This window comes from Myotis davidii, unplaced genomic scaffold (genome assembly GCF_000327345.1).
Source record: "Myotis davidii unplaced genomic scaffold, ASM32734v1 scaffold524, whole genome shotgun sequence".
Lineage (NCBI taxonomy): Eukaryota > Metazoa > Chordata > Mammalia > Chiroptera > Vespertilionidae > Myotis > Myotis davidii.
Window position 1 is genome coordinate 1,146,529 of NW_006299263.1, and position 11,433 is coordinate 1,157,961.

General features: G+C 40.4%; 1 protein-coding gene across 1 annotated transcript in view; it reads right to left on the reverse strand.

The window, feature by feature from the left end:
- The window catches only part of KIF13B (kinesin family member 13B), a 176,153-nt gene that overhangs the window by 70,663 nt on the left and 94,057 nt on the right, over positions 1-11,433 (reverse strand). Inside the window, exons 14-20 of the mRNA XM_015571149.1 lie at positions 10,244-10,330; positions 8,719-8,909; positions 6,966-7,176; positions 5,912-6,074; positions 3,206-3,352; positions 1,384-1,533; positions 971-1,099 (exon numbers count right to left, since the gene is read on the reverse strand). Of these exons, the coding sequence (XP_015426635.1) occupies positions 971-1,099; positions 1,384-1,533; positions 3,206-3,352; positions 5,912-6,074; positions 6,966-7,176; positions 8,719-8,909; positions 10,244-10,330 (1,078 nt within the window). The remainder of the gene's footprint in view (positions 1-970; positions 1,100-1,383; positions 1,534-3,205; positions 3,353-5,911; positions 6,075-6,965; positions 7,177-8,718; positions 8,910-10,243; positions 10,331-11,433) is intronic.

Here is an 11,433-nt window from a genome sequence, read left to right on the forward strand (position 1 = left end):
CAAATTTGGAGTGAAATGACCCAGAGGAAAGGGGTAACCTCTCCAAAGCTTCACAGCAGAAGGTAGTGTAAGTACCTGGCTAACCAGGACATCAAAATCTATCCTATATAATAAAAGGCTAATATGCAAATAGACCAAATGGTGGAACAACCAGAACAACTGAATAACCAAACAACCGGTCGCTATGACATGTGCTGACCACCAGCGGGTGTGTGCGGAACATGGCGGGCATTGGCCGTGGCAGGATGGTGGAGCAGGTGAGCAGGGGCAGCAGACCAAGGCAGGGCACCAGACCAAGGTGGGGCATCAGTCGCTGTTATCCAGGTGAGCCTCTGATGGTTACTGAACATTCTTTGTTCCCACACGCTGCGGTCCCACCTAGTGCTCGCACCTGCTGCTGGTGCCAGCCCCGCTTGCACCTGCTGCCAGTGCCCCACGTCGGTCCCAATCACTTGGCACCAGCAGCAGGTGCGAGTGGCAGCTGCCGGCCCTGATAGCACTTGAGGGCTTCTCCACCTACCCCTGCTCCCGAGGGGCAATTGGGGCAGCAGCCACCGCTCACACCTGCTGCTGGCATCGGCCCCAATCTCTCCGTGCTGTCAGCATTGTTCCCTCAGGAGTTCAACTGAGAGACCGGGAGTCCAACTGCTCTCTATGACATGCACTGACCACCAGGGGGGAGCACAGAATGAAGAAAGGCCCTGGTCAGCAGCCGGCAGCCAGGGAAGGTAGGCCTCAGCCAGCAGCCAGAAGGCCCCAATCAGCCTGATTGCTTGCCAGGCCTAGGGACCCTACTCGTGCATGAATTTCATACACCAGGCCTCTAGTATATGATAAAATACTAAATACTAAAGATTTATTTAGAGATAGCTATTTTCAAAATTTAAAAAAGAACTTAATATTTATCATCTACCTAAAATCCTCAAAATCCATCACACTTCTCCTACTTGTAAATGAAACTGGGACTTACCATGCATGTGAGTTTGTTCTCATGGGTCTCCTTATCAAAGGAGGTATCTGCAGCGTCATCTCCTCCGGCAATCCTTTCCGCAATATCGCCACTGATCCGCATCACCTCGACATGCAGCCGACCTGCCACCTGCAACAATGAGAGAAAAGCAGGTCCTTTTTCCAGAGTTTGTTCTTTTTTCTGCTTTAGAGTCAAGTGGTTAGGTTACTGGTATATGAGAATTTAGAAACATAGGTTCTAACAGTTCCTTTCCCCCAAAGCACTTGGAATAATCACCATAAGGCAGTATAAAACACAGGTGTTAATAACTATTGCTTGTTATTATTGATGAAAAATGGTAACTATATATTATCAATACTCTCCTGTTAAGTGAACCATTCTCTGAAGGATAAAGGCATGCATAGGACACCAACCTCTCCTTTCTGGTTGACAATTGGAACAGCATATTGTAACTTCACATCATAGAAGAGGGACTCGAGGAAGACATTTGCCACCCCAATGAGACTATGATTTTCCTGCTCATCATAGAATGGATCGGCACGCTTGAAGTAAGACCGTATTACCTTCAAAAAGATTCAGAACATACAAATTAATAAAATGGGCTAAAATAAAATGAATTCAACCCAACACTTTTGATGCACTCTAATAAAGTCATTAAACTCAGCTGAAATATAGCACTGTATTGTGCTCACTCTCTCTCCCCACCCCATTCCTATTTTAGAATAAATGGTCAGCATTCTTCACCCATGAGAGAGCAATCCCCATAATGCCATTACTTTTATTTCTTTTTTTAAATTTTAAAAATTTATTTTTTAATTACAGTTGACATACTATATTAGTTTTGGGTATATAGCACAGCAATTATGTACCTTATGAAGTGAACACTCCAATTAGTCTAGCACCCATCTGCCACCATAGTTATTTCAGTATTAACTATATTCCCTGTGCTGTACTTCACATCCCCATGACTATGTCATTACTTTTATCGTTCCTTCTCCTTTACCTGGTAATCTTGCCATGAAAACATAGAAGACATACACTGACTAGAAAAAGAAGTAAAATGTATAAGAGAACTCTTCATTTTTCATTCATATCTACTCCACTTGCTCCTACAAAAATATGAGATATGTTGCTACTAATGAGAAGTGACCCCTTATAGGAGAGTGGTGTGATGGGTCCTTTTGTATTTACTATTAATGTTGTTTTATTTTTATGGTGAAATAGGAAAGGAATACACAAGGAAATAAAAATATATTTTAAGAAAAACATCTATAATAATAAAAGCATAATATGCTAATTAGACCGGACGACCTTCCAGACAAAGCCAGGGCTAGGAGGGATGCCTGGTCCTGGGTGCCTGCAGGTGGCTGCAGGGAAACCCGGGTCCCAGGGGCCTGCCGGTGGCTGGAGAGAGGAAAGTCCAGGTCCCAGGTGCCGGAGGGAAGCCTGAGTCCCAGGTGCCAGAGGGAAGCTGGTGCTGGAAGCCAGGGGAAGGAAGGCCTACTCTTGCATGAATTTCATGCATTAGACCTCTAGTGTCATATAAAGTAAAAATTCATTTTTATTGATGACAATTTGGAAAACTGAAAACTTTTGAAAAACAAGAAGCTAAGGAATTAAAACAACTCTATGCGAACACAGGAGTGTTGAAAATATGTAAAAATATGCACAATACATCTTTCTATTTTAAATATGTACAGTATAGAGCTGGCCTAAATGAGAAAACTGGCAACTTGAGGGGAGGGTACCAGAGTCCATATCTATGGCACCTAATTAAGGTCAAGACACCTTCAAAATATCTATGTTCCTAATAGTATAAATGTTAAGATATCACTGATGTTCAATTAACAAAACAAATATTGTAGGTATATTACCTACAGGGTTAAAGTGTTGAGAAATGAGAAGAGCATGGTCTCTGTCCTAAATAAATTCACAGTGTATTCTGGGAGACAGAAACATGTTTAACACCTGCAGAAATGAGTTTGGACTATAGAAAATTCTATCAGAAATCCAGAGGATACAAAATGAGGAAGAGAACAAAAGAAGATGCCGGAACAATGGGTTATTAACATTTTTGGTTAGCTAAACAACTCAGAGGATTAAAATAAATATCCTAGAAATAGGCTTACTATTTTGGAAAAATGAACAATTTTCCCCTAAAATGGGTAGGCTCATTCCGAAATGCTTGGTTTCTTCTATGAGTACGAGCTAAGTAAGTTTTCTCAAATAACTTACTGGGGTATCTTCTTCACACTCCTTCCACTCCTGATAAAGGTCTCTCATATCCAGCAACCTGTTGTCCAATTTTTCCAAGGACCAAGTCTGCTTTCCTTTTCCTTTTCTTCTTACCTGGATTGCAGGTTCACTAAGAAGAGAGCCTCGCTGCAAAGACAGGGAGAGTGACTAAGTGAAACACAAAGATATCTATCATGGAAGTCCACCCTAAATATTCTATACCTATCAGTCAAGTGTCATCAACCAAAACTGAAACAGCTCTCATTCGTTATTCTATTCATTGCAAAGCTTCCCAGAAATCTCAAAGCTTAATATAGTGCCTTTATATCCAAGTGCAACCAAAACTAAAATATTGCAGTCAGATATAAATGTAAATTTAAAACACAAAATACAAGACCATGTGTAATGGGAAGTAAAAAATGTTTTATTTGGGCTATCATATGACCACAGAATATCAGTGGGTAGAAAGAGAGTCATAAATATTGAATGGCAGGGGAAGGTTTTCTGGTACGGGTAGTTAAGAAAGTATCTTTCACTTTCCAAAAGTTTAAATTTTTCTGAATGGGTAGCATCTTAATGTCATATAACATATAAAATGTTTATAAGAGTACCTATTTACCCATTTGAATTATTATAGTTGGCAATATCTATTGGTATAATTGGCAATATATTGGTTTAATATATGGCAATAAATTATACCAATTTCTAAATATACATAGTTTAAATTTAAAATTAAAACAGTATAGAACAAGACAGAGATGCTAGTTGCACAGCATTGTGAATGTACTAAATGCCACAGAATCGTTCACTTTAAAGTGGTTAATTTTGTAACGTGAATTTCACCTCAAAAAAAGAAAGCATTTCATTAAAATTTTTTCTAGCTTATAAAAACAATATTTTTAATATAGAAAAATATTTAAACTTTTTAAAACAACGAAGTAGAAACAAAATGCCCCTGTTCATCTCTCCCAGAGATAACAATTTATCTAATATCAATTATCTAATCAAATTTAGATTTATTGGATAAAATTATCAACTGCCTGCCATGTCTACTTAGAACTTTGGAGAATTATGAAATACACCAATGGTGCATAACATCTTGCCTATAATCATTTCAAAAATAAAAATAATAAAAACAAGAGAAGTTACATAATGAAACAAAGATTTTAGAATTCTGAAGGTCAAAAATCACCATTCTCTCACCTACAGTAAAGGCCCTTTCACCTTATATTCAGCTGGGTAGGGAAGAAATACAAAAGTCTCACTGGTGATTTGTGGGGAGTAGCTTTTCAGGGGGACAATACCAGAACTGGGACTAAATGGCAATGAGCAATATGCAGCATGACATGGTCTTGCTGCAAATAACTACAACAGGGACTGGAAAAAGAAAAAGAAGAAATCTCTGTCCCTTACCAAAAACTGCCAGACATAAGTGGGTACAAAGCCAGGAGTAAGGACCAGAAAAAACAACATCACAGCATGGACAGGACATTAAGTGAAATAATAATTTTCAAGTACAAAAAAAAAATGGTTTGTGGATAAAAACATGCAAGACCCAGCCTGAGTTAAGGAGACTATCTCCTTAAGAAATACTTCCTTGTTCAACTCCTCTTTCTAGCTGAAATCTGAAAATGCTAATCAATTAAATCAATAATAGAGGGGATTAGTAGCCGTTTATTAATAACTAGAGGCCCAGTGCACAGATTCGTGCACTGATGGGTCCCTCAGCCTGGCCTGCGCCCTCTCGCAATCTGGGATCCCTCAGGGGATGTCAGACAGATGGTTTGGGCCTGATCCCTGCAGGCCCAATCCAGAGAGGAGGGAGCCCGATCCCTGCAGGGCCGATGCCCGCAGGCCCGATCCCCACAGGCCTGATCCAGACAGGAGGGAGCCTAATCCTGTGCGATGAGCATCTGCCTCTCTTGGTCAGTGCACGTCATAGCAACCGGTCAAGCAGTCAGTCAGTCAGTTGGTCGCTTAGGCTTTGATATATATAGATGGCTGTTCACCCCCAGCAATCATCTGCATCATCTCCACCAGTAACAGAAATAAAAAGGCATAAACACACTCCATCAGGTGTCCAGGAGAGAGTCACTTCTAGGCGTGGACCTGTGCCCTAGGCGGTTGCTCCTTTCCACAGAGCCCAGGTCAGGATACACAGAAAAGGGCTGCAGTCATGTTTAATGGGGAAAAAAATAGCCCCAGTTCAGTTTTTTTTGACACAAACAACCTTGCTCTTTTTAGTCTTCTAGAAGAAACTGAGCCCTGTACCTTTCACCATGATTGCCTTTCCTCTAATATTTTTCATCTGTGAATTCCAACTGCACCTATGGTTTGTCCTACAAATACCAACAAGCAAAATAAAGTTCTAAGTGAGTAAAATCTTTCAATCTACACATAGAATATTAAAAGATAATTCTCGCCCTGCCAGTGTGGCTCAGTGATTGAGTGCTGATCCATGAACCAGGAGGACACCAGTTTGACGCATGCAGGAGGCAGCAATCAATGATTCTCTCCCTCTCCCTTTATCTCTCTGAAATCAATAAAAACTAAAACAAAAAACAGAGGAGGACAAGTGTAAAAAGATCTGGATGTGGGGGTATAGATAGGGATGAGGCCAAACTCACTGGTGTTTAAATAAACACTCGTGAAATATAAAGCAGCTTTATTCAACAATATCTATTTTTCCATTAATGGCCACCTCACCTTCCTGTTGGCATCGAGGCTGGAGGCTAGAATCTGTAGGGTTACTTTATACTCTGTTCTTTTATCCAGTTCTTCTGCAATGTAATTAGCTTCTCTCACCAACAGATTGGCTTTAACAATTTGTTCCCTTAGCCTCATCAGGCTGTTATTCAGTGTTGCTTCTCTTTAAAAAAAAAAAAAATAGGGGGAGGGAGAGATAACCATCAAGCAGCACATGAGAATATTATACAGTACATGACATGTTAATGCCAAACTGCCAAACAAGCTTTACAACTGTCTTTCGCACACAGGGAATACATCACTGACACCGACCCATGCATGCGTTTGTATCTGGGCTATGTTATAAGCATTGGCTCTCACTCGTGTAACACACAGGCCCTAGAATACTTCCAAAACTTGACTGTATACAAATCAACTGAGGATCTTGATAAACTGAAGATGTTGACTCAGTAGGTCTGGGGAGGAGCCTAAAATGTCCTATTTCTATCAATCTCTAAGTGACAGAAATGCTGCATGTCTGCAGACCAAACTCTGAACAGCAAGAGGTTAGTTAAGTACTGTCTGTAACCACGAATAAGACATTTTAGTGCAATGCTAATTAGCCAGCATAGAGATCAAACTTGCAATCTGAGTCTCATTAGCACCATGCTTTACCTACCTGAGCTAATCAGTCCAGATAACCACCTTTCTTTTTTTTTTCCTTTTTTTAAAAAGCATCTACCCAAGCTCCAGAACCTAAAGTATAATACAATAATAGAGTGTAACTTCTAAACACAAATACTTGTTTAACCACATCCAAAAGTCATACAAACTAAAAACAGGGCAGCACCAAACATGGGCAGCGTTAAATAAGTCAATATAAATGGACAATTTCCTTTAAAAAAAAAAAGAAAAAAAAAGATAATGCCAAGTGGGACTTAGCTGTGCCACTCTCTTTTAATATGATTCTTTCTAAAGTATTTTCTATATGTTTCCACTTTGTATCTTAACCTAGGTGGGTAAAAGGTGATAAGCATATGTTATGCATATAATAAAGGCCCAAGGCCCAACCTACCTCTCTTCGGCCCACTGTCTCAATCGCTGCTGAGCACTGGGGGACTGGAAAGAAAACCTGTCTGAGCTGCGACAGTTTTGTTTCTCCGGAGACAGCCTTCTTCGTAGCTGCTCCAATTCATGCTCATACATAAGTCTCTGGCGCTCTAATGCGGATCGTTTTTCTTCTTCGTGCTGTTGTTCTACGCTGTTCAATATTGACTGCATTGGATCTAGACATGATTTTTAAAAAGGTAAATAATGAATAAAAGGTAAACTATACAACACAATCTATTTCAAGTATTATTCTATACTAAAGGACCAGTGCACAAAATTCATGCACGGGTGCGGTCCCTAGGCCTTTCGATCGAAGCATGAGCATCTGTCGTGGAAGGGCAGGTTCCAGCTGACCTCTGGGCCCTGGGCAGCACCTGAGCCCCCAGGCTCCTATATGCCCTCTTCCACCTGAGTCATGGCGCCTGAGTCGCCATGCAAAGATGTGGTGAGCGCAGCAGGACGCCTCAACCCAGGGTGCAGTGTGGGGCCTCTGGGTCACCCAATGGTGCTGCACAGAAGCTGGGAGCAGCGTGCTCTCTCCCAGCAGGCCTAGCAGACCAGCTCCTGCACAAACCCACAGAAATCCTGACCGGCCCCTGCAGTCCGGCCAGCTGTGGCCCAGCTCACCAGGAAGAGGCCGCACGGGGGCAGGGCAAGCTCCTCACGGGCACCCAGCTCCTGAGTATGGGGGCTTCCCCCATGCGTGAGCCCTGGCATCCCAGGGGGAGGGTAGCAGGGGGAGTGAGAGTGAGCTCGGTGGACACTCCACATTCTCACCACACCTCCATCCCTATCACCCCTGCCCCCAGGTAGCCAGCAAGAGATCTCAGCACATTGCCAACGCCCACCATGTTCCGTGCTGCCCCCTGGTGGTCAGCGCACATCAAACTCCTGGTCTCCCAGTGGAACTCCCGGTCGAACGACTGCCCAAGGGGACAATTTCCATATTAGGCTTTTATTATATAGGACTGTTGTTTGTCATCCTAATAAAAATAAGATTTTTTTTGAGTCTGCAGGCCGACGCTCTATCCACTAAGCCAAGCCGGTCAGGGCTAAAAATAAGATTTTTAAAGAGAGTTTGGAATAAACTTAGCTTTCCTTGCTCTCTATTACTTATCTTCTGTTCTGTCACATCTATGCCAAACTACCTTCCATACAGAAGAAGCAGGTCTACTAGTTCCACACGTAACCTAAGAGACCGTTTAATGCTCCAGAAATCTACTACAATAATGAGCCAGTGATAATCAAGCTTCAAACCTGAAAAATTCTATCAATGAGAACATAGTTTGCAGTGCTTTGTAGATCAAGGCAGAAATAATCAAGTTTTTATAAATGTAATAAATTAAATTAAGACATGAAAAGGACAGCATAAGGAGAACAACTAAATAATTCCTTTTTGTTGTTAACATTTAAAGCATCTCAGTTATAAACATTTTTAACTCTCCACCAACTTTAAAAGACACTGAGACCAAAGAGATAGTTACCAGAAAAGGGAGTGTGAAAAGAGGAAGGGGAATATAGTCAATAATATTGTGATAAGTTTACGTGGTGACTAGAATTAGGGGATGTTCACACTGTAAAGTGTAAAAATGTTGAATCATCATATTGTACACCTGAAACTAATATAACCAATATAAGATCATTTACCAACTCTACTTAAATAAAAAAATTAATTCAATCTAAAAATAGATTCTAAAATGCACAACAGATCTGCTCACCATTATTAGCCAGCGCCTTCATGGTAACCTCCATCTGTGCATATTCATAGTTGAAGTTGATTTCACTGGATACCTCGCTGGAGGAGTCTCCGTCTACATCCAGCTGCTCAGAACTGGTATCATTCTTCATGGAGGTATCTTGTTCCTCGTCCTCTCGATCTACTTTCTTTTTCTTTTTAGGCAAATTCAATCTAGGGAAAAAAAAATCACTTTTAAAATAAAGATATACACATTCATTTCATTCATTAAATACTGGCATTTGTTAGAGGCCAAGAGGATACCATGTAAATATAAGGTGATTACTATACTCAGTTTATATTCAAGTAGTAGAAAGAAAACACACATGTACATGCAAATAATTACAACAGAGAGTATGATACAATGCCACATAACTATTACAAGCTAGGAGAAGTTATGAATGAAACAACATAGGGATACACAAAATTTGTATAGTATTAGTTGTGAGGAATAACTCTGAAAAGATCAACTTAACCAAAGTATGAAGGCTTAGAATACTAAGCCAATAAATTTATACTTGATTTAGTTTGATAAGAAAAAAATAATATTTCCACATATTTTGTACCCCTCTACCCTTTCTTCAATAATCAAAATATCATCTGGCCTACAAACAAAGGATCTTCAGGAATTATAAGAAAAGTCAGTTTGATATCTGAAGCACAATGACCAATTACAGGAAGAGAAACACACTGGGTTTTAATTTTATACAATATCCAGCTGCTTTTCCTTGCCAACACAACACCAATTTTGTATGAGAAACAATGTGTGCACAGCCAGCCTCCCTCTCAGCTAAGAAGCAAATTCCAGCAAATGAGACCTAAGTGGAAGGTTGCTGGGGACTTGGAGAAGACTTGTGGAATGGTGTGGCCATCCTCAGACCATGAGAAATGTCAGGACAAAGACAAGTCTTCTGCCGTGACATTTTTGAGGGGTTTAGCCAATGCTAACAGCCGTTTTCCTTTGGACTTCTTGTTTTGTCAAAGAAATAAACTATTTAAGTCACCACAGTCAAGTTTGCTGCTAACTGCAGCTAAAAGTAATACAATCCCTATTTATAAATTTTTAAGAAAACAACAAAGATAAGCGTGTCAGAAAAAAAATAATTTTTATACCAGATGGCAAAATAATCATCATCTACTGAGAAATAAAAAGGAAAAAATGTGTAAGTAAACCATTTTTCCTGAGTGTATGGTTCATATGTTTCTTGGGCTACAAGCAAACATATATACAGGGGGGGCAAAAGTAGGTTTACAGTTGTGAATACGCAAAAGTTTATTCTTGTATTATTATTTATTAATTATTATATTATTTTCCATAAGAACAATAGTAAACCTACTTTTGCCCTACCATGAATATAGTATATAAATACACATATAGAAAATAAGTAAATATTATACACTAAAATATATAAAGTTTATGGAGTTATATCCACTTTTCAATATATATTCTTTTATTTCAGAGTATAGTCTTCAATAATCCTCTTTAAGACCCATTAATAATGTCATACCTGAAGAAGTGGTTGTTTCCCCATAATATCCTGTCCCCATGGTGTAGCTGTATAGCACTGGACACAGAAGAGCCATTTACAAATGTTCTGTGGAGAGAAGAGGTCAAACATGTAAACAACAATTATCATGTTTTCTCCTTTAATTTTCTAGGACCACAGAGATATGGGTTACTAGAAAAAAATGAATTAATCAGTTCCCTAAAATAAAACCTGCCCTTGGTGAATTTTATTATTAATATCTACTTTTTTGCTAATTTACCTAAAATGCTTATGGTACTAAGTACAATAATTATCCTCTGTTTTTCAAAGTTCTAAACTTGTTATATAACACTAGAGGCCTGGTGCATGGATTTGTGCACCAGTGGGGTCCTTTAGCCTGGCCTGCGCCCTCTGCAATCGAGGACCCCTCAGGGGATGTAGTAGTGTGTGAAGTGGCAGGTGGCCGAGGAGGAGTCCGAGCCCAGGGCTGGCACCGAGCTGCTCCTGCTCATTCAGGTCCCACTGTGCCTGCCACCATTGCTGCTGATGCCGTGGCTCAGTAGCACTACTGCAGAGATGGGAGAGGCTCCCGTCACTGCAGCTGTGCTCTCCAGCCATGAGCCCAGCTCATGCCCATCTGGTGCCCATTGGTCAGCTGAGCAGCACTCCCACTGTGGGAGCGAACTAACCATGGGGCGGGGGGTGGGGTTAGGGCTGGGGGGGGGGCAGTCCCTGCATTGAGCATTTGCCCCTGGTGGTCAGTGCGCATCATAGCTACCAGTTGGTCATCCAGTTGTCCAGTTGACTGGTCATTTAGGCTTTTATATATAGAGATTACAGGCAAAAATAGGAAGATGGTAGCAGTATACATTACAATTAAAACAAGTATGTCCAATCTCGTGGATAAAAAAAAAGCCAGTCAACCAAGGGGATGCTAGAAGTAACTATAGATATCAGTAATAAGAAATGAGAGCAATGTTAAATTCTTCTGTAACTGGCCATAGCATAGAAAAATGTTCATATCCGGTCAATACATAGATTTGTCAATTCCACCTGACTGTTTACCTTGACAATGGAGTTAAACAGAAGAAATGGTGGGTAGAGGATATAAAATGAAGAATTTGGAGAGGGAAGGAAATAAAGAGAAACTCATACATACTGCTATAAAAATGGTATTCCTGGAATTAGTGTCATCATGCTTCTCTCCTGCT